Source organism: Vombatus ursinus, unplaced genomic scaffold (genome assembly GCF_900497805.2).
Source record: "Vombatus ursinus unplaced genomic scaffold, bare-nosed wombat genome assembly UNPS02011334.1, whole genome shotgun sequence".
NCBI lineage: Eukaryota > Metazoa > Chordata > Mammalia > Diprotodontia > Vombatidae > Vombatus > Vombatus ursinus.
In genome coordinates this window covers 1,788,521-1,812,009 of record NW_020951112.1, presented here as the reverse complement: position 1 = coordinate 1,812,009, position 23,489 = coordinate 1,788,521, and the positions used below count along the sequence as shown (strand labels likewise).

Sequence of the window (23,489 nt, the reverse complement as noted above, 5' to 3'; positions counted from 1 at the left end):
ACCAAAAAAAAAAGAATAGGAAACAGGCTCAGAGGGAGACTGAGGCTTGCCCACAATGTGTCACACAGCTAAGTGTCTCAGGTGGTATTTGAACTTGTTCAGCTGTTTCAGACACTCTGTCACTCCATTAGGGATTTTCTTGGCAAAGACACTGGAGTGGTTTGTCATGTCTTTCTCCAGCTCATTTTACAGATGAGGAACTGAGACAAATATGGCTAAATGACTTGCCCAGGGTCACACAGCTAGTAAGTATCTGAGGCCAGATTTGAACTCAGGAAGGTGGCTCTTCCTGACGTCAGGCCCCACACACTATCTACTTCACCAACTATCTGCCCTGGGATTTGATCTTAAGTCTTCTCAACTCCAAGTCCAAAGCTTTCTGCACTACTTCCTCTAGACCTCTTGGTTTTGGACTAATTTTACCCAATCAGATTGCAAGAAATGGGTGCCATGAAATCACTAGCTAACTTTTTTTTTTAATGTCGCAGAATTCCTTTACTTAACAGCTTCTCACAAAGTAGATTTAAAAAAAAATATTTATCTTTGTCTCTCCAGCTTCTAGCATATAATAGGCATTTAACAAATGCTTGTTGAATAAATTAAATGTATATTCTTTTAAAGTCTTTTCAATTCCCAATTGTTCTTCTTGAGTTCATTGGGGAAGTTGTACTTCCATATTTAATGAACTCAAGACATCACATGGCCATTGGTTGGATTTTGTAAATCTCAAGCAATGATTTTTAACCACTAGATGAGGTTCAGAGTATGCAATAATTTCTCTAGAGATACAGTCAATGTTTTTGTTAGTAGTGAACATGTCATTAAGGCACTACAAATTAATGTGACAAATAAAATATAATTTCAGTTCAGGCTTCATAGGACCATTGATTTGGAGCTGGAAGGGAAGGGCTTTAGAAGATGTGTAGACCAAACCCATCATTTTACAAATGAGGAAGTTGAAACATAGAAACAAAGATTTCCCCAAGGTCACACAGATGACAGAGCTGGAAATGACATTAAAGGTCATCTAGTCCAAAATGAGGCAGAGAGAGTATCAGTGACTTATCCAAGATCACACAGTGGGAGAGGCAGGATTTCCCCCACCACACCACACTAACTCCAAAGCCAATTTTCAGAAGACTCTGAGACTCGAGCCCAGCCTTCTATGTGGGATTCAGAAAAACAATGAAATCTTTTCTCCACTAGGAAAAAAAAATCAGTGATTAGAAATACATTAAAGAAAATATGAAATTTCTTATCTTTGACAGCAAGGGGCTTCGAGATGACCTCTAAGGTCCCTTCTAAATTCAAATCTATTAACCTATTCATTTTATTTTGAGTGTGATTCTGACCTGTGATTTTAGAAGTGTGAAGAATGTCTTCTAACAATGGACATCAGCTGAAAAATGCTCTCCACATCCAGAGAAAGAACTATGGAGTCTGAATACAGATCTATGCAGACTATTTTCACTTTTTTTTTTGTGGCTTTTCCCTTTTGCTCTGTTTCTTATTTCACAACATGACTAATGTAGAAATATATTTACATGATTGCACATGTATAATCTATATCAGAGTGCTTGTTGTCTTGGGGAGGGGGGATGGGAGAGAGGGAGAAAAAAATTTGAAACTCAAAATCTTATAAAAATGAATGTTAAAAGCTATATTTACATGTGATTGGAAAAAATGAAATACTATTTACCAAATTTACAGTTAAAATAAAAAAAAAACCAAAGCAACAGTGGACATCAGCAACTATTCTGCAATTTACAGAGAAAGCACTGGCTGAGAGGTCAATTGAGGGGCCCAGAGTCATGCAGCCAACAAGATTCCCTCCCTATTCAGACTCCCAGTGAAGGATTCCCAGGCTGTTTGGAGACTGACCTGGTCCACTCCCCACTAGCCTCATACAGCCAGTATTTCCCTCGTGTGCAGCGCCCAGAGTAGGCTGGGGGTAGGGGTGGAGTGTACTCTTGAGGGTCAAAGGCCACACCCTCAGGATCCACAGGAGACCTCAGGAGAGAGGCAAGGTGAAGCGGCAGCAGGGCCTGAATAACCACGTGGCTGCCCTTGGAGGTCAAAGGCCAGGCCCTTCAGGATCTAGAAGAGATATCAGAGAAGATCCAAGGTGAGGGAGCATCAGAATGTGGGGCCTCAAGTTGCAGACACCGAAGCGTGGAGGGGGCACCCGTGGGCATCCGAGGCTAAGAGCATGGGACCCACAGGGGACCTCAAGGGGGCGGGGCAGCAGAGCCCGGGGCCCCAAGACGCGCTCGTCTGGGTGTGTGCGTGGGGTGGGGGTACCCCGAGAGTCAAAGGCTAGGGTAGGCCCTCTGAATTCACAAGAGATTTCAGAGGGAACCAAAGAGAGCCTGGGGTCACGTCGGGGCATGAGTACCCCTGGAGGTCAAAGTTTAGGTTATCTGCATCCTCCTAGCAAGACCAGCCGGATCCCAGGGAGGAAATTTCAGGAGCTGGGCGGGGGACCCTAGGGCAACCGAGTCAGGGGAGGGGGCCGGCCACCCTGGCTCCGCCCCCAAGGGGGGGTGGAAATCACTGACCCCACCCCTGTCCTAGCTAGCCCAGGCAAGTGCGAGAAACAAAAGTGAAAGGAACCGTTTTCCATCCCGGCTGGTCCCGGGGCCAGGAACTTGGTAGGAGGTGGCGCAAAGCCGGCCCGCCCCCACCCGGGGGCGACCGCTTTGTGACTTCACCCCCTTTCGCAACCACTCCCTCCCCACCCGGTCCCGGGCCATTCGGCCTCGACCCTGCCGGCGTGCTATCCTGTGTGCCCCTCTGCGCCCGCCACTGCCACCTAGCTCCCCGACTTTCTTCTCTTCTCGTCCCTTCCCGCCAGCGCTAGGACTGCCCCCGCGGCCGGAGCCCTGCGCCTCCGCCTCCGCCTGCGCCGGCCCTCGCCTGCGCCCGCCTGCGCCCAGGTGCTGCTGCTGCTGCTGCTGCCGCTGTCACCCGCCGTGCCCCAGCACATGTCCAGTCTCCGCGGGAGCCACGGGCGCCCCAGCACCACCTCTGGTACCAGGCCCTGCTGCCCCCTAGCCCGCTCTCGACGGCAGGATGCTGTGCTTCCTCAAAGGGATGGCTTTTGTCCCCTTCCTCCTGGTAACCTGGTCGTCCGCTGCCTTCATCATCTCCTATGTGATCGCCGTGCTCTTTGGACACGTCAACCCCTTCCTTCCGTACATCAGGTAACGAAGGACCCAGTCTGTTTCGGGGAACGTATGCATTTGTGCGAGGTAGGGCAAGTAAAAAAAAAAAAGAAAGAAAGGACCAAATCCGAAGAGAGTGCCGGGCTCGGGGGACAAGGAAGAACTGGTTTCAAATCCTGGTTCAACCTCACTCACTATCTGTGAAGCAAGTCACTTTAATCTCCCTGAGCCTCAGTTTCCTCTTCTGTAAAATGTGGACATTGGACTAGGTGACCTGCAAGGACCCTTGGAGCCCCAAGTCTGATGTTGAGGAGAGTGGTTCAAAAGTGTTTTGTACTTTGCACAAATCTCAGTTTGGGGTCTCAGTTTCTTCATCTGTAAAATGTGGGGACTGGGCTAGTGACCTCCAAGGTTCCTACCTGCTCTAAGTCTATGACAGTGGTTCAGAAAGTCTGTGTGACCTTGGACAAGGCTCTTCGCCTTTTAGGTCTCATTTTCCTCATCTGCAAAATGGGATATTTGAGCTAGGTGATGTAAAAGGCTCCTAAATTTCCTCCAGAACCCCAGAATTGCACTTAAACTGGAGAAATCCTAGTAAAATACTGAGGGGACTGAAGGGGAGTGGAATAAAGTGGGATTAAGTATAGCAGGAACTATCATATTTTTGACTGATCGGAAATGTCTGATGAGTGTTGCTGGACTTTGAAGTTTTTCCCTGGAGCTTTTAAAGAAAAGGGTAGATCCTCCACCTGTCCATATCCTTGAAGCCCAAACTCATGTCCCTCCCAAACTCAGGCTGTCCGGAAGAGAGCTCATTTTTAATGTCCTACTCCCCAAACCATCTCTGCCCTAAACTTTCCTATTTCTGTTGGGGCACCACCTTCATTATACTGTCACCTGGGTTTTTAACCAAAGCCGCATAACTTCTTGCTTAGATGACAGCAATGACCAGTTACTGATCATGCCCCTGCTTCAGGGTTTTCTCTCTCCTCTCTCTCCCCATAGGAGTGGAGAGCTGCTTCTGGAGACAGAAGTCCTGGGCTCAAACTCTCCCTCTGATTCTTACTCCCTGTGTGACCTTGGGGGACACTACTGAATTTCCTTGGGCCCCTATTTCTTTATCTGTAAAATGAGAAGGTTGATTAGCTTCTGAGTTCCTTTATATCATCCTTTCACCCTCTTTACCTCAAAAACCATCAATGGTTCCCAGTTGCCTCTAGGATAAAATGCAAAATCAACCTGGCTTCCCCTTCTGTTTACAGTAATTTCATATTCCTATCAGTCAACAAGTATTTAGTAAGTGTTTATTAATTATGTGCTAAGTGTTAGGGCTACCAACAAAGGCAAAAAACCCATCCCTGCCCACAAGTAGCTCATATTCAAATGGAGGAGTTATCTCCAGATACCTGGAATAGACCAAGGTAATGTCTTTAGGGAAAGGCACTGGGAAGGTTGGGGGCGGGCTGAATTGTGGGTAGTAAATGCCTCCTTTACAAGGTGGGATTTGAGTTGAGCCTTGAAGGAAGCCTTGGGAAGCTAGGAAGCAATTGTCCTTTGTAAGTTTCCAGTACATGACATTCCTAGTGCTTTTTCCCAGATGGCTCCCCAAGACTGAAATGTCCTCTCTCCTTATTTCCACTTCCTGGCATCCCTGACTGTTCAAAGTCCAGCTCAAGTACAAAGCCCCCAGTTGTGAGCTATCTTTCCCCTTTGAAATAGCTTTGCACTGCATTGCTTATCTGTGTTAGAATGTAGACTTCTTGAGAGCCAGGATTGTTTTATTTTTGTCTGAGTCCCCAGCACCTTGTGTGGTGCCAGCACACACAGTAGGTGCCCTGCACACACAGTAGGTGTGGATTGAGTTGACAATAATCCCTGCTACTTTTGAATTTGTAGCAATTTATGTTTTCTCTAGCCAGATTAAAAACAAAACAAAATTGCGCCATTTTGTTGGGATACCTTTTGTGTTATCTTCTCCCTAACTAGAGTGCAAGCTCCTTGAGGACAGGGATGGGATTTTATTCTTTTTTGTTCACAGTTGGCGTATGATAATCATTGAATCAAGGGAGGGGGAGGGCAGTATATTTCTGTCTGGAAACTATAGAAATAAAAGGAAACTTGGAGAAGTTATCTGATCATAGATTTAGGGCTGGAAGGAAGCTCCAGAGGCCGTTCAGTTCCGACTCTTCATTTTACAGGTGAGGAAACTCATAGTGATAGTGTCAAAAAATAAAAGGATCAGAGAGCCAGAGCCCGCGGGGACCTTAGAAACATCAAGTACAACTTCCTCCCTTGACAGATGGAGAAACTGAGGCTCAGCAAGGTGAATAACAGTTCATATTTATATAATGCTTTATTTTAGGGTTTACTGCGACCCTGTGTTGTCTGTATGTAGATAAAGGCACAATAAATATTGTTGCCACTGATTGACCTTAGGATAAGTGATCTCTACCGTTGTGTGGGAAAATAAACCGGATCTCTCTGAACTTATGTATCCTCATGTGTAAAAGGAGGGTTTTTAGATGGTCTCTGAGTTGTCTTCCTCCTATGATCTATATAGGATCTATGATCCTATGCCCTGGGTTCAAATTCTTCCTCTGATACTTACTACCTGTACGAGCTTGAGCGTGTCCAAGCACCTCCCCAAGACTTAGATTCCTCATCTTTCAAAGGGATTGGAATAGATGGCTTCTGGGGCAGCTAGATGGCGAAGTGGATAGAGCACCGGCCCTGAAGTCAGGAAGACCTGAGTTCAAATCCGTCCTCAGACCAAACACTTGACACTTACCTTGGGCAAGTCACTTAACCCCCAAAAAACAAAGGAATAGATGGCTTCTGCAGTTCCTTTTGGCTCCAGATGCATAACCCTAAGTCGCCTCATCTCCTTGGGCCTCAGTTTCCTCATCTGTAAAATGGGCTGGACTAGGTAACTTCTGAGGTTCCATTTTGATTCCTGCTCTATGACCTTAAGTGACTTTACCTCTCTGGGCCTCAGTTTATTTATAAAGAGAGTTGGACTAGATGGCCTCAGATCCCTTTTGGTTTCAGATCTGTAACCCCAAGTCACCTCGTCTTCCTGGGCCTCAGTTTCCTCATCTGTAAAGTGAGCTGGACTAGGTGACTTGTAAGATTCTTTTCAGCTCTAGTCTTCTTGGGATTTTGATTTATTTCTCTAGTTTTCTGAATGAAGTCTACCGCCTTGCCCTCCTCTGTGTCTTTTCTCCCTATAAGGGCAATAAATATTTAAGGCAGATAGATCTGAGAGAAGCACGGAGGGGGTTACGGAATAGCAGATCATTCCGTTTCTTTAAAACTGAAGATACGGAAGGTAGATTTTTTTTTTTTTTTTGCTTTTTGGCGAGGCAATTGGGATTAAGTGACTCGCCCAGGGTCACACAGCTAGTAAGTGTCAAGTGTCTGAGGCTGGATTTGAACTCAGGTCCTCCTGACTGCAAGGTAGTTTTTGATACTCATTTTCAAAGCCATCATATGAATGAATACATGAAAGAAAGATTGAATGAACATGCATTTTATTAAATGCTTAGTCTGCATAAACTGGGATACAAATACACAAGACAGGCCATTTCTACCTTCAAAATACTTAAATCTTTGTTTCTTTTTTTTAAATGATGAACTTAAAAACATTCACAAATATAAGCCTTTCAACACACAAATAATGGAAACAGAGAATTGTATATAAAGCTGTGAACTTGTGTTATACAGATTTTTAAAGTGTGTATTAAATTTAATAGGCTAATAACAAATCTGCTTATCTGAATTAAAGCACTTCTAATTGGTAGGGGAAATGACACAGATAGGGAGATTGGGGACCAGGAAAGAGGTTTTGGTTTGAAGTGTCCCCTGGTGAATGAACCTGGACTCTTTGGAACGCACTTAGGGGTGAGTGATGCTAAAGAGCTGGTCAGATCTAGCCTTAGGCCTCCCTGAAGAGTACTAAATTTAGCCTGGGATCTGGTCCAAGTGACATTTGCATTTGGTCCTAAGGCTTTCACCTTCCTGAATTTCTAAACCTTCCTGCCTTTGGCCTGTTGATTCCCCTGACCCCAAATCTTCTGCCCCTGCCCCTATCACTACCTGTTTGATTCAAGTACCCGCTGGATCTTTCCCTCTCCGTCCTTAAAACACCACATGTTCTTGACCCCAAGAGGCAGGGCCCTTCCAGTTAATCCAGTGCAAGCCCCTCATTTTATGGAGGAGGAAAATGAGGCCCTTGTAATAAGTGAAAGTAATGGAATTTGAACCCAAGCCCTCTGACACTATCTCTGTCAGGATGTCGATAACATAGTTCATTATAAGTTCTCCGGAGATGTAGGTGATCATTGCATTGATCAGAATTCTGAAGTCTTTCAGAGTTATTTTTCTTCACAATGCTGTTGTCCTTGTGTCATGTTACCTTGGTTCTGCTCAGTTCACTCTGCATCAGTTCATACTACCCAGGATTCTCTGCAGTCATCTCTTCCGTTATTTCTTACAAATACAGTATTATTTCGTAACATTCGTGTGCCATGTTTCATTCCTTAATTGATGGGCACCCCCCCTTTTAGATACTAGCTTACTAGCTCTTTTTTAAAATTTTTTTTCTTTTTTAATCCCCTCTTTCAGGAACGGGAAATGTGTTTCTCTTGTTACTATTTCTTGCCTGGTACCTTTCCTTTTAATACTCCCTCCCCCATCCTTACTTGATAACCTGTTAGTTTCATGTATTTACACACAGAACTCTGAGTGTGTATTTGTGTTTGTGTGTTTAACCTTCCTTTGTTCATTTCAGATAAGAGTGAGGTTCGTATGATGCTTTCTGGCTCCCACCTCTTCCTTCATTTCAGGATCTCCTCTTGTTTATAGTGGAAGCTGCCATGTCTTGTGTGGTCTTCATTGTAATTCTATGGTACTTGAACTGTTTCTTTCTGGATGCTTGCAGTGTTTTTTTTTCTTTGACTTGGGGAGCTCTGAATTTTGGCTATAACATTTCTGGGATTTCTTTTCCTTTGGGGGTTTCTTTGAGGAGGTGATTAGTAGATTCTTTTTATCTTCACTCTGCTCTTTGGACCTAATAGTTTGGGGCAGTTTTGATTTATGATTTACTGAGTGTCCAGACTTCTTCTAAGCCCTGGTTTTCAGGGTTTCAGTGATTTTTAAGTGCTTTTTCCTTGACTTATTTTCCAGGACTGTTATATCTTACATTTTCTAGTTTTTTAATCTCTTGATTTTGAGCTAATATTTCTTACTGTTTTATGAAGTCTTTGATTTCTGTTTCACCTATTCTAGTTTTCAAGGGAGACAATTTCTTGGGTAAGATTTTCCACTTTGTCTTTTAAGCTATTTTCTTTCAAATTCTTTTCTCTAGAGATTTTATTTATTTATTCATTTGTTTTATCTCTTGTTTTATTTCTCCTAGGCATTTGAGTCGTCCTTGTAGAAAATTTATTTTTTTTCCTTTTGAAACTGTTTGTAGTTGTTATGTAGTTACTTTCTCTTTTTTCTTTGATTTATCTCTCTAGCTTTAGTTCTTGAATTAGGGCTTGGTGCCAGAACTGGAATCCATTTCCTGCTTCACCAGGGTGGTCTATCCTGCTTGGTCTCATTCTGAGTCTCCTTACTTCTTGACTTCAGCCTTGCAGGGCACCCCCTTCCCGTCTTTGAAGCTCAGAATGCTGGATCTTCAGGGCCCTGTCTAGCATCTCAGGACAGAGTGTTGGGGGCTGACCCAATCTGAGTGCTGTTGTGTTCACACTGATTGTGCCTGCTCTTTAAGATCCTGTTTTTGCCCCCACTCCTACCTCGTGTGGTTTACATGCACCAGGGGGGCTATCTGAGGAGGACTGTTTCTTCTTACTGCCCCAGGACAGAGAGCTATTTTTAGCCCTTTCTGGTCATGCTTGGAGGCTACAGGCTTCTTTGCCTGTGTTCTTGATGGCTTTTCTCGTGCTCCCTATTTCTATTGCCAATGGACTGCTGATTTACTTTCTGTACAGTTCTAGGGTGGAATAAATCATTTTCTGTAGTTTTCATTCCTGATTGATATTTGGTCTGATAAGTCTTTCTTTTGCTGGAGTAGGTGTGGTGAAACTGGACAGCCAAACTCCATTCAAGTAGCTATCCATCTTGGTACCCCCATTTAGGCAGCTGGTAGTAAGGAACTTGTATTCTATTAGAAGGAGATAACATATATAGGAGAGTGATGGCCAGGGAGGTTGTTTTGGTAAATAACTTCTAAGTTTCCTTCCAGCACCAAGCCTATGGTCCTATGATTTCACCATTTTGGGGACTCTTGTCTCCTAGAGCCAGTCTCAGCTCCTAACTCCTTTGATGTGTACAAGAATAATTCATTACTCTTTGACCAAGCTGGTGACAGAACCTTCCCAGACTTAGCTGTGATAGTTCTCTGGAACTGTCTCAAGTAGGCACTTAATAAATACTCACGTGATTGGTTGTGAGTGAGCCAATAGTCAACAAGCTCTTACTAAGTTCCTTACTAGATTCCATTTCACTTAAGCTTCTACAAGGACCCTCTGAAGTAGGTGTTACAGGTATTAATATTTAATATCCCCATTTTATAGATGAGGAAACTGAGCTTCAGAGACATGATGTGACTTTCCCAGCATCACATAACCAGTAGGAATCATGAGGCAGGATTTGAACCAAGTCCTTCCTTACTGTGGAGTCCAGGGAGCTCTTGGCTCTATGTAGCCCAATAGCCTTTGTATGTTTATTATCTTTCGATACTTCACAACATGGCACTACCTCTGATTTTTTACCTTCAAACCTAAAATGTTGGCACTAGATCAAATGCAGCATCTCTGTTGAGAATACATTGACAAGAGAATGCCAAACCATAATCCTAACTTGAAAAAACAGAAATAGGACCCATGATTTCATGGGTATAGGCAACTTCCAAGGGAGGAAACTCTAGCTACCAATGCAGGTTGTATCTTCTCTGAAACTTAGAATCTTAGAGAATTGTCTAGAGCACAGAGAGGTTAAGTCAGAAGATCATAAGATTTAGAAGTACATAAGGAATTTTAAGAGGTCATTGAGTCCTGGAAATGAAAACCAAAAAAAAAAAAAAAAAAGAGAGAGAAGAAACCCCCAGGAACAAATTTACTGATATCTAAATACTAATGCTATCTAATCTAATACTAAAATCAGTAAGAAGTATTGTTTCTTAATTGGCAGGGACAAGCAACCTTCTCACTTGCATATGTTCTTTCTTCTTGTCTGTGTAGCTCTTTTTATGATAATAATAGTGATGGTAATTGTTATACAATATAAAAGAACCTTTTTAAAGTAATTTTATTAAGTTTATTTTGGGGTAGCTGAGTGGCGCAGTGGATAGAGAACCAACTGGAGTTAAGAGGATCTGAGTTCAAATCTGGCCTCAGATACTTACTAGCTGTGTGACCCTGGGCAAGTCACTTAACCCTGTTTGCCTCAGTTTCCTCATCTGTAAAATGAACTGGAGAAGGAAATGGTAAACCTTCCAGTATCTTTGCGGAGAAAACCCCAAAGGGGTCATAGAAGATTTGCACACAACTGAAATGACTCAACAACAAAAGCATTTATTAAGCACCTACTCGATGCCAAGTCACCAAGGATACAAAGATAACAAGGAAATCGTTCATGCCCGTACTTAAGAGGCTTAAATTCTAGTGGGGTTATACCATTGTATCCTGGAGCTGGGGAAAAGGATTTGGGTCTAGGCAGTTAAAAGGATTGTGAGTGGAGCCATAGGAAAGTCAAATTGCTTAGTAAATACTTGTCAGCTCTTTGGTTTTCATTGCTCCTTGTCAGGAACAAGGATTTGATTATTGTTTCCAGAGCTGGAGGGAGAGATGGGAAACTGGGAATGGTTGGTGTCTTAGTGGATGTCTGGATGGGGTATAAAGTATGGTCTAACACTCCATTCCCAAGAGTCTAATTTAATGAGTATTTCCATAATTTTAGTCAATCTAACTTTCAATCTGACCTCTTACAAATGGAGCATCCTTTTATGTCTTTTCATTTTCTCCCCTCACTGCTTAAAAAAACAAACAAACTAACAAAAAAACCCAACCAACCCTCAATTCCTCAAGAATTTTGAAATCTTAGAATCTCCGAGTTGGAAGGGACCTTGGAGCTCATCTCATCTAATCAGTACCTGGACAGGAATTCCCTTGATGATAGCTTCCTGTTTGGAGAAATATAAGATCTTGCTATTTCTGAAAATTTGGTTCCTTTTGCCTTTAATTCCTTTAATTGAAAACTTGCATTTATTGAGTGTTTTCTTGAGACAGATTCCAAAGATCTTTATGTAGCTGATTGCTATGTCTGGGATGAGAGCCAGTGTTCTGATTAAATCAGACTAATTAGATTGTCTCTGATGTTCCTAACTCTATACTTATTATTAAAAAAACATAACAATATGTTGGTATGAGCCTCCCGTCTCAAATACCTAATGGAGTTGGTCAAAAAGCGTGCCATAGTTCTTCCAACACAACCCCACAAGAACATGCCATCATCACTGCTAGCTCAACCAATAGGAATCTAGGGGAAGGGGTAAAAATGGAAGAAGGGGGCCTCCAACTGTTGTATGTCTAAATCATGAAACCTGTTAACCAAAAGGAAGGCAGAACAGTTTGCAAAATGTAGCAAGGAAGTGACGCTGTTCCTTAGCACCTATATTTATGGGAACTCTTGCTTCTCCATGGTTAGCTTTCTTCTGTCCCGTGCAGTCTCATGTTAGGCATAAATTGGCATTAAACTCATAGAATTATATAGATCTTACATGGGGAAAGGACCCCTAAGTTTTCTACTTAGAAGAGTGCCTTGAGCAATTTTTTTTGTCTAGTTCTCTAATTTTCGTCTGTTTAAGAAACTTCCTTCCATGCGTATGCAGATTTACAACTGCTCTATACGCTATATGGTTGTCTGGGTCATTCAGTGAGAGGTTAAATGATTTGCTGAGGGTTACTCAGCCAGGACTTGAACCTATGGGTTTTTCTTACTGGAAGCTAGCTCTGTATCTCCTAAGCCATGCTGCCTCTTGTAATGTAATTTAATGTAATTTAAATTTAAATTTATGTAATTTAAATGTAATTTAGTGACCATTAATGTGGTTATTAAAAGGTGAACAGAAAGGTGACATAAATTCTTAGAAGCTAGATCAATAAAACAGTAGGTCATTATGGGAAGGGATGAACAGTTGGACAAACCATGGGGCTGACCTCTAGGCCTTGATTTCCTCATCTGTAAAATGGGAGAGTTTAACTAGCTGACTAGATCCATTCCAGTTTGAAGATTCTATGAGTCAATGAAATTTTGACCAACATCCTGAAAGTCTCACAGTCCAGAGATGCGGTGCTCTTTTTTGGCCAGACATATTTTAATCATACTGTTTCAAATTTGCTTCATTCCTGTGTGTGTGAGATAAGTACACACTGGCTTAGCCTCACAAATTTGTTCAGTTAAAAGAAGGGGGAAAGATGTTGCAAGAACTACTTGGAACTTTTCAGGCCCAGCTAAACTAATGTAAATACAGGAAATGTACAAATTAGCTGAGTTCCTTGGCATCACTAACCCACTCTTTATAAAAAAAAAAAAGCCAGATTTCATTGATATCTTTTGTTTCCACATTGCCTAGATTTCCCTCAGTGTCTCCCCTCTCCCACCTCCTGGAGAACCATTCATTATAACAAAGGATTGTTTTTCAAGAGGAAGAAGAGAAAAACCCCCAGAAAAACCAGTCAACACATGGAAAAAAAAAATCTGAGGTGTTTCACATCTATGATCCAATCTTCCTTGCCTGTCTCTGAAAAAAAGGAGTAAGGGGTACTCTTGAACCAGATTTGGTTTAGGATAGAATATAGTTTCACTTTTCTTTTCATCCATGATTGTCATCATCATCATCACTTCTACCTGCCTTTTAATCTTTTTGGTTGTACCTGTGTGATTTTAAATATCCATATAAAACTGAAACAAGAGTCAGATACCCCACATTTGCCAAAGAGTTGAATGTTGGAGATCACATGGACACAAGAAAGAAATCTGCTTGCCCAAAGGTCATACATGGCTCTGGCCCAGATTATTCCAACAATGTCTAAATTGGTCTCCTTGCGTGCTGTCTCTTCTGGCTGCAGTCCATCTTCCAAGAGAAAGGCAAGAGGAAATAGACCTTTGAATTCATTTATATGAGGTACTCCTTAGAGAGGAAACTCCCTCTGCTGATGCACACTGGCACCACCTCTGCACATCAGTCTTAGTTGTCTGGACCCCTGAGAAGTGAAGGGACTTGCCCAGGGTCACGTAGCCAGTATGGCGGGACATGGACCCAGATCTTTTTGGCTTCTTGGTCATGCTACCTCTCATCCTTCAAACAAAACAGATCCCTAAGTAGATATGACCATGTTACTCCATGTTTAAGAGGCTAACTAACTTGGGTTTACCCTTTATGGCCTATTATAATCTTGTTCCAACTGGTCTTGCTAGGTTAATTTCACATTACTTCTCACTCACTCACTATGCAAACATGCACAGTTATCTGAGGTAAGTCCTAGAATATTGGACCTGGAGTCAGGAAGACCTGAGTTCACACCTGGCCTGTTAACATTTACTGGCTGTGTGATCCTGGACAAGTCACTTCATATCTCAGTCTCAACTTCCTCATCTGTAAAATGGGGATACTAATAGCACCTACCTCATATGGTTGTTATGAGGATGAAATGAGTTAAAATATGTAAAATCCTTTATGAAACTTATAGGACTGTATTCATATTGGTTTGTCCCTACCTTCCTCAAAGTCTAAAAAGGGAGGCTTTATTTCATAATTTACTCCTGATTCCACCGTCTACCTAGCTATTCTTTTTTAAGAAATATTTTATTTCCCCAATTATTTGTAAAAGTGATTTTAAAGTTTTGAGTTCCAAATTCTATCCTTCCCTCCCTTCTCTTTCCCCTCCCTGAGACAGTAAGCCATTTCATATAGGTTGTACATGTTACCCAGCTATTCTGGAATCCAGAGTAAGCTCCAACAACTTCCCTATCTAGATAATGAATGAATGAATGAATGTATGAATGGAAAAAAAAGACATTTATTAAGTGATAATTAAGTGCCAGGTAGGCAGCTAGGTGGTGCAGTGGATAAAGCGCCAGACCTAGAGTCAGGAAGACCCGAGTTGAAATCCAGCTTTAGACGCTTCTTAGCTATGTGACCCTGGACAATTCACTTCACTGTTTGCCTCAGTTTCCTCGTCTGTAAAATGGGCTGGAGAAGGAAATGACAAACCACTCCAGTATCTTTGCCAAAGAAAAACCCCACATGGGATCATGAAGAGTTGGAGACAACTGAAATGACTGAACAAACACCGAGCTCTAGAGATATGAATAGAAAAGCCAGACAGCCCCTGCTCTCAAGGAGCTCACTTTCCAGTGGGAGAGACAACACATAGAATAGAAGGTTTTATTTGCGTGACCAAGGGAAAAGACCCACTGTCCTCGGGCTTCAGCGGTAAAGCATCTCTAATGTCATTTCCACTGATCAGACCATATCTGTTTTTGGTGTTGACTCATGGATTTTGGCGGAGAGAATTTGCTTTTCTGAGTCTCCTGCCGGTAACAGAGCCAGGTGGGGAGGAACAGGTGGGAGGGTGGTGCCTGAGTCACGGTACAAAATCTATCAAAGGACCCTCCTTAGTGGCAGCTGGGAGAGGAATCAATTTCCATTCCCACCTCCTTCCCACCTGCTTCTAGGTTCCTCAGCCCTGTTTCTAGGCTGTTCCTAGACACATTGGGTTCATAGAGTCAATCAAGTTAACAAGTATTTATCACACTTTTACTGTGAGCCTGACACAGCAAAGCCTGGGAATATAAGTATAAAAATGAAACAGTTCCTCTCCTCAGGAAGTTACATTTTAACCAAAGACAACATGTCCATCAAAATATGTGTAAAACGAATGCAAGACAGTTTTGGTGAGAGGACACTAGTAGCTGGGGAGAACCAGGAAAGCCTTCATGTGGAGGGTGGTGATTCAGCTGCTGAATATTGAAAGAAATCAGATACTTAGGGGCTTAGATGAGGAGGGAATGTATTCTCTTCTTCTTCTTCTTTTTTTTTTTGAGGTAATCGGGGTTAAGTGACTTGCCCAGGGTCACACAGCTAGTACGTGTCTGAGGCAGATTTAAACTCAGGTCTTCCTGACTCCAGGACTAGTACTCTATCCACCGTGCCACCTAGCTGCCCCAAAGTGAAATGTATTCTATGCATGGGGGACAGTGAGGGCAAGGAAGGGTATGAAGCCAGGAAATAGTGTCCAAAACAGCCAACAGGCCATCCTGGAAGAATCAGTGCTCACGAGGTTGAGGAGTAAAGTATGAGAAGACCAGAAAGGTAGGAAGGGCCAGGTCGTGAAGAGATTCAAATGTAAAACAAAGGAATTTCTGTTTGATCTTGGAGGAAAAAAAAGCCACCAAAAATTATTGAGCAGGGAGTGATGGGTCAGATCTCTATTTTAGGAAGCAACTGCGTAGAAGTATTAGATGCTAGACCTGGAAAGACCCTAAGGATTACCTTGGCCAAACCATTTCTAGGTGAGGAAACTGAGTCTCAGAGGGCAAGGGAATTGTCCAGGGTCACACACCTAGAGCAGCCACACCACACAAAGTTCTTAGTTATGTCACTGGAAAACAGGATCCTTTAAAAAGTCCAGCCAAATGGGTCGGCTTGCTGTTCCCCACCTACTAAAGCATTCAGCGTTCCATCTCCTCCCTCCTGCCTTTCCTACACTGACATAGGCGCAATCCCTCCATGACTGGCATGCTCTCCCTCCTCACCAAATGCAAGAGTCCTTTTCTGGTCGCCATGGTTCTCCTGAGGACATTTTTTATCATCTAGAACCTAGCACACGGCAACAGGGGCACAAGCTAGTAAGTTTCTAGGGCAGAATTTAGATTCAGATTTTCCCGACTCCACGTCCAGTGATCTTTCTACCATGTCACCAAGATTGACATGAACAGTACCTTATACCAGCAGGTGCCAGGGCCCATGAGTACATTGACGTGGACCGAACAGAAGAGCCATAGGCTTCATTTTGAAATGTCTCTCCCTCTAGTTAGATGTTATGTGCCTCCTTTCTGGGGCAGCTGGTTGGATAGAGTGCTAGGTCTCAAGTCAGGAAGACTTGAGTTCAAATCCAACCTCAGACACTTAGTAGCTATGTGACCTTGGACAAGTCACTTAATCTGCTTGCTTCAGTTTCCTCATCTGCAAAATGGGGATAATAATAAGAAGACTTCTTTCCTAGACTTGTGAGGATCAAATGAGAATAATTGTAACTTGCTTGATGCAGTGTCTGGCACATAATAAGTGCTATATAAATATTAGCTATTTATTGTTATCATTAGGCATAGGGGTAGGGACTGGGACCTGTGATTTCATTGGTGTAGGGAATGCCCAGTGAGGAGATTCCATCTCCCAATGCAGATGGGCAACCTGCTCTGCATATTTTAATCTTAAAGAATTGCTGAAAAGTTAAGTGACTTGGCCAGGGTTCCACAAGCTAGTGTGTGAGAGATGGCACTTGAACCCCGTCTTTGTGGCTTCAAGGCTAGCTATCTCTGCCATTCAGCCTCCATCCCTGTGAAAACCGGAAAACAAAGAAATTAAAAATCTAGATTTTCCCGGTAATTCCATTTTGAGGTATGGTGTTCTTGGTTTATGCTCAATGGACATAAGAACCCACACCTGGAGAAAAATCCAGTCTTTGTCTACTTTCCATCTCCACAATTTCTTCCCAGCAGCCTCTCAGCCACAAATGAAACCCTTCCCTCCTGGCCTCCCCTGCTTCCCTTCCCCCTACTTCTACAGATACTTAATATTCCATCTGCTCTTTCTCTTCTCTCTCCCCTCGCCCCCATTAACATAGAGATGTGTGCTCCTTCTCATGGATGGACAGGGGGCCCTGGCTGCCCTAGCTGATGTCATCCATCACTGACTTTTTCCTACCTTGAAGCCAAGTGAGTAATGCCCTTTGGCTGCCTCCAGACCGATCTTAATAGTCTTAGCCAAAGGGGTTGGGGGCTCTGAGCTACTAGCTGCTGCTTCCTTCTCAGTCATGATACCTACTCCTTTCTTCATTCACAACAACAGTAAACATTTAGCAGCCCTTCATGTGGCCAGAGCTCAGTGCTAAGTGCTTGGGTGAAGGACAAGGTTTAGATAAAACTTATCTAACCTTTTTTCCCCCATTTGTAAATATGAGTACGTAATATTTACAGAACAGAAACAACTCATATGAAGGTCATCAGCTACCCAAACAAAACAGAAAGTTGGATTGGCTATAGGAAAAATTTTTTTTCGCTAGTCAGTGGGGTTAAGTGACTTGCCCAGGGTCACACAGCTAAAGAGCATTTTGTGTCTGAGGCTGGATTTGAACTCAGGTCTTCCTGAATCAAGGGCCAGTGCTCTATCCACCACACCACTTAGCTGCCCTATATAGGCAACATTTTTAAAAGAATTCACAGACAGAGGTAGCCTCTTCTGAGTGAATGAGGCTACTAAAGCTGAATAAAGCACTTATTAATTGCTTGCTAGATACAAAGCACTTTGCTTATTGCTGGGGATACAAATAGAAAAGGGAAGACAGTCCCTGCTCTCAAGAAGCTCACATGCTAATGGGAGAGAAGGTTTTAGCTGCAAGTCAGAAAGGTACTATAATCCTCAGGGTATAGCAAAGAGTGAATCAGGTAGACTGCCTCATATTTAATAGTTATTGTTCTTTGGAGAAGGAAATGGCAAACCACTTCAGTATCTTTGCCAAGAAAACTCAATGGAAACTATACACAAAGGGCTATAAAACTGTGCATACCCTTTGATCCAGTAATACCACTAATACATCTGTATCCCAAAGAGACTTAAAAAAAGGGAGGGAAAGAACTTTATTAGTACAGAAATATTTATAGCACCTCTTTTTGTGGTGGCTAAGAATGGGAAATTGAGGGGATGCCCATAAGTTGGGGAATGACTGAACATTGGTTGTGGTATATGATTGTGATGGAATACTGTTATACCACAAGAAATAATGAGCAGGATGGTTTCAGAAAAACCTGGGAAGACTAATATGAACTGATGCAAAGTGAATTGAGCAGAACCAGGAGAACATTGTACACAGTAATAGCAATAGTGTATGATGAACAACTATGAATGACTTAGCTCTTCTCAGCAACACAATGATCCAAGACAGTCCTAAGGGACTCTTGATGAAAAATGCTGTCCACCTCCAGACAGAGGACTGATATTGTTTACATATTGAAGCATGCTATTTTTCACTTTTTTTCTTTATCCCTCCCTCCCTCTCTCCCTCACTCCCTCCCTCCCTCCCTTCCTTCCTTCCTTTCTCTTTCTCTCTCTTTTTCTTCCTTTTTGTTGGAGCCTTCTTGCACAAAATGACTATCATGAAAATGCTTTACATGATTGCACATGTATAACCTATATCCGATTGCTTACCGTCTTGGAGAGGGGGAAGCAGAGGGATAGATTTTGGGACTCAAAACTTAAAAAAAAGAACAAATGTTAAAAATTGTTTTGATGTGTTATTGGGGAAAAATAAAATACTAAAAAAAAAGAAGAAAGAAATCCCCATTTGGCGTGTGACAGTCTACAGGGTCATGAAGAGCACCACAATGGAATGACTGAATGACAACAACTTTTTGGTACCAGGACATCTTGGATCCAAGTCCTGCCAAATACTAGCTGTGTGGCCCTGGCCCCTCACCCCCTTGGCAACTTTTAAGGAAGGCTTCTTAAAGAAGGTGGTTTTTGAATTGGTCCTTAAAAGATGGGCTAGACAGGGGCAGCTAGGTGGCACAGTGGATAGAGCACTGGCTCTGAAGTCAGGAGGACCTGAGTTCAAATCTGGCCTCAGACACATAACACTTACTAGCTGTGTGACCCTGGGCAAGTCACATAACCCCAACTGCCTAAAAAAAAAAAACAAAGAAAGAAAGAAAAAAAAAATGAAACATTGTTCCCCCCCCCAAAAAAGATGTCTAGACAGTCAACTCAGCCTTCACATTGATGAATATCTATGAAATACGGGCACTTGCCTCATTAAGTTAGCCATGTTGTGTTTTTTCACATTCTAGAAAAGGGATCCTTTTTAGAAAAGATGGAAAGCTAGGAATTTAAATCATTAGAGTCTTCTTCTGGTCTTTTTGTAGAAGGCTTTAAAAAGCTAGCACACAGTTGAGGTGTGTGCTGTGAGTAAGAACTGGAAATTATTTGGATTGCACTTCAAATATGAAGGGTTCAAAGGATTCAAAAGACTTAATTGTTGCCCTCTGGACCCTTGCTGAAGAGAAAACTTCAGGTGAAATCTTCAAAGGTTTTCAAGTGTGACTTTTAGAAGTTACCAGGTTTTCATTACTTAAGTATTTCAAAACTGTTTCTCAATGTAGAAACACTCCCAGCTGGTCCAAGGGTTTCACTCTGAGGTGCCCCTCCCCCCCACCTTTTGTCATCCATTTCAGAGCAGCAATGTATTTTCAAGAAAAGAACAGATTGAACTTCTATTTGATAGATGGTTTATTGAAAACTCAATACAGAACATCGAGGCAGTTAATTAAATGTGCCATGTAACTGCGTGGATTTGACTGAATTCACTTCAGTGCATAAAATAGCCTAACAATTTTTCAGACCTTCCCTCCACATCTCCAATGGGATTTTTTGGGTCCATTCTCCTTTAGCTTTGGTGCAAAGGTTGGAGAGCTGACCTTGAGGACTATGAATTGTTGCTGGTGAGTTGTTTCAGTCATATTCAACTCTTCATGACCCCATTTGGGGTTTTCTTGGAAGAGGTAATGGAGGGGTTTGCCATTTCCTTCTCAGCTCATTTAACGGATGAGGAAGCTGAGGCAAGGAGGGTTGAGTGACTTGCCCAAGGTCACACAGTTAGTAAGTGTCTGAGGCTGGATTTGAACTCTGGAAGATGAGTCTTCCTGACTGCAAGCCTGGTATTCTATGCACTCTACCACCGAGCTGCCTCAGGTGCTTAAAAGCACTTTAAATTAGACGGGCAGTCTTGAAAATAACAGTAGAAAAGGGATATTATGGTTAGTGTTGTGGCTGACAGTGACCATGCTAATCACTTATGTTACGGAAAATAACAACGTGGCAAACAAACAAACAAACAAACAAAATAATCAGTATGATGTCCTGGAACTTGGACTTCGCACGTGTTGATTCTTTTCCAAGCCACTTGGGAAAAAAAGAGAAAAAGTGCATCTGTGCATGGACCAAAAAGGAAATGTGTTTAAATGAAACTCAGCCAAATTTTAGATTCTCTGAGTATCTCTGACCCTGGAAGAAACAGAGCTGGCCAATGAATCAAGTCTCTGAGTAAACTAAACAGCGTTTTGTAAAAGAACCCAGGCCTTTCTCCTTGGGAAGATCCGTTAAAAAAAAATCAGTGATATTTCTTTTCTTTTTCTAGTGACACAGGAACAACCCCTCCTGAGAGTGGTATCTTTGGATTCATGATCAACTTTTCCGCATTTCTTGGTGAGTTCAGTATAACCAATTTATTTTATTTTATTTTATTTTTTAGTGAGGCAATTGGGGTTAAGCGACTTGCCCACGGTCACACACCTATAAGTGTTATGTGTCTGAGTCTGGATTTGAACTCAGGTCCTCCTGACTTCAGGGCCAGTGCTCTATCCGCTGCCCCCAATTAATTTTATTTTTGTCAATTAACGAGCAATTCCTTTCTCTTAACTTCCCACCCTACCCTTACTGGGAAGAAGAAAGTAAAACACAACCTTAGCCAATACATACAGTCAAACAAACACATGGTCGTGTTGTTGGTACAACTAGTTGAAATTTTTTTTGGAAAAATTAACAAGCCCAGTTGAAGTGACCTATCATTTGTAGGTTATGGCCAAATTTTAAAAAATACCAAAATGGAAAAGCACTTGCAAATAGAGGTTTGTTATACTTTACAAAAATAAGGAAACATGTTTTACAAAGACTGGTAAATAATTAATAAGAAATATTGCTAACTTTATAGAAGTTTGCCACTGGGTTTCTTTAAGAAGAATAACTCACTTGTCTATGATTTAAGGTTTGCAAAGGTTTATAATTAATTCTGAACACCTCTAAATGTCTTTGGAAAATTGATATTAGGCTTAATTTTTTTTTTTCTGATGAGTATTTAGCATAGAGAGAGGTAGTGTGAGGAGGTAGATTATAACCTGGCCTCAGTTTCAGAAGGTCCTGGGTTCTCACACATGACTTTCCATCTCCCTGAGCTGGGCATCATCACTGGCCTGGATCCAATGCTCTCCTTTCTTCATCTCCACCTCCTGGCTTCCCTCGCTTCCTTCACGTCCCAGCTAAAACCTCACCTTCTACAAGAGATCTTTCCCAGCCTTCCTCATTCTTAGCGACTTCTCTCTAGATACTACTCTGAGTTTTTCTTCTACACATATTGTCTCCCCCATTAGAATGTGAACAGGGACTGTCTTTTGCTTTTCTTTGTATCCCTAGCATTTAGCACTGTGCCTGGCATGTAGTTGGTGTTTAATAAATGCTCGTTGATTTACTGACTTATTAATTTAACCCTTCAGAATCCCAGGCAACTGGACCATTAAGTCTGCATTGGGAAAGGGAGCTTCCTCACAAGTTCTGGCAAAAACAGAACTTAGGATCGTAGGTCTAGAGCTCGAAGGGACATTGGAGGCCAACTAGTTCAAGTCTCTCATTTTACAGAGGAAGAAACTGAGGCTCAGAGGGGGGAAGTGTCTTGCCAAGAGCATCAAAGAGTGCCCCTTCCTTTTTTTTTAATTTTACAGTTAAGGAAACATTTCCAGCATGTTAAGTAGCTTTGCCAATGTCATACAAGTATTAAGTGAAAGAGGCAGGATTTGAACCCAGGTCTTCTGGCATGCAGAGCCAGGGGTCTTTCTGTTGTACTGCTGGTCCCTTTCCTGCCAGCGGAAGCTTCTGGTAGTGTAGAAGAGGCCCTGGCTTCTCAAAGACTGGGTTCTCAAATAAACACAAACCTTGACACATTCTCTTCAACTGGAACGGTATCAAATACAGTTGATTGACTGTGTACATGCTATCAGAGGACAGCCCTACTAATTTTGGAGAATGTCATCACCAAGGGGATGTTTTTTTTGGCCAAAGTAACTCACAGAGCCCAGAGGGAGTGAGATGTGACAGGCTATCCCACCTGATGGTGTCATGCCCCTCAACTTCCTGAAAAATGGAAATATTTATCACACACCTGAAGGCGTGGTCAGTGATACTTAAGGAACTTGCCACCAACATCTGGGAGGCTTGGGTAGCACAGTGGAAGGATGACTGGTTTAGCATCACAAGTCTTGGCCTGGATTCTGACTGCCCTCCCTACTACTTTGTTGCTCTGGGAAAATCACTCAACTTTCTCAGATCTCAGTTTCTTCACTTTTAAAATGCTGGTGCGGAATGAGTGAGAAAAACACTGGGTGGAGAAAAATCTTGCTTCTCATATTTACTATCAGTGTGACCTTAGGAAAGTTACAACTTCCCTGGGCTTCAGTGGCCTCATCTCCAAAATGAGGGGCTTGGACTGATTGGGCTCTAGAGCCATGAGAGCCTCTGATTTGTTTGTAATCAGAAAAAGAAAAAGGAGCAGACCTTTATGTTCACATCAAAACAGAAAACAGATGACTGTATATGTATCCTTGAAGGTCTATTATGTACAACTTTCTTTTTTTTAAGGTATATAATAAATTCAACATGTTATTTTCAACTGTACTGCTCATCTGTGTTTCCTTTTGAATGTTCTCCCGTTGCTTCTGGTATATTTTAATGTTTCAAAGATCCTTTCTTCATTTTTTCTGTTTCATTTCCTCCTTCCTTCCTTTTATTCTTTCTCCCTTCCTTCTTCTCTTTATCTTTCTCCTTTCTTTCCTCTTTTTCTTTTTTCCTTTCTTCCACTTTCCTTCCTTCCTTCCTTTCTTTTTCTTATCGCTAGACCCCTCTCCTCTCCAAATTCCTCCCAATTGAGAAAAAAGATAGACAAATCCCTTGTAAGAAATATGAAGTTATTCTTTCCTTCCTTTCTTTCTTTCTCTTTCTTTCTTTTTTTCTTTCATTAGACTTCTCTCCTCTCCAAATTCCTCCCAATTGAGAAAAAAGACAGACAAATCCCTTGTAAGAAATATGAAGTTATTCCTTTTTCTTTCTTTCTTTCTTTCTTTCTTTCTTTCTTTCTTTCTTTCTTTCTTTCTTTCTTTCTCTTTCTCTCTCTCTTTCTTTCTTTCTTTCTTTCTTTCTTTCTTTCTTTCTTTCTTTCT

At 42.1% G+C, this 23,489-nt stretch overlaps 1 protein-coding gene across 1 annotated transcript in view; it reads left to right on the top strand.

Moving 5' to 3' along the window:
- Positions 1-2,945: 2,945 nt before the first annotated feature.
- DRAM1 (DNA damage regulated autophagy modulator 1) overlaps positions 2,946-23,489 on the top strand; it is a 46,404-nt gene continuing 25,860 nt past the window's right edge. The window contains exons 1-2 of the mRNA XM_027855851.1: positions 2,946-3,203; positions 20,642-20,709. Coding sequence (XP_027711652.1) covers positions 3,073-3,203; positions 20,642-20,709 — 199 coding nt within the window. The 5' untranslated portion in view covers positions 2,946-3,072. The remainder of the gene's footprint in view (positions 3,204-20,641; positions 20,710-23,489) is intronic.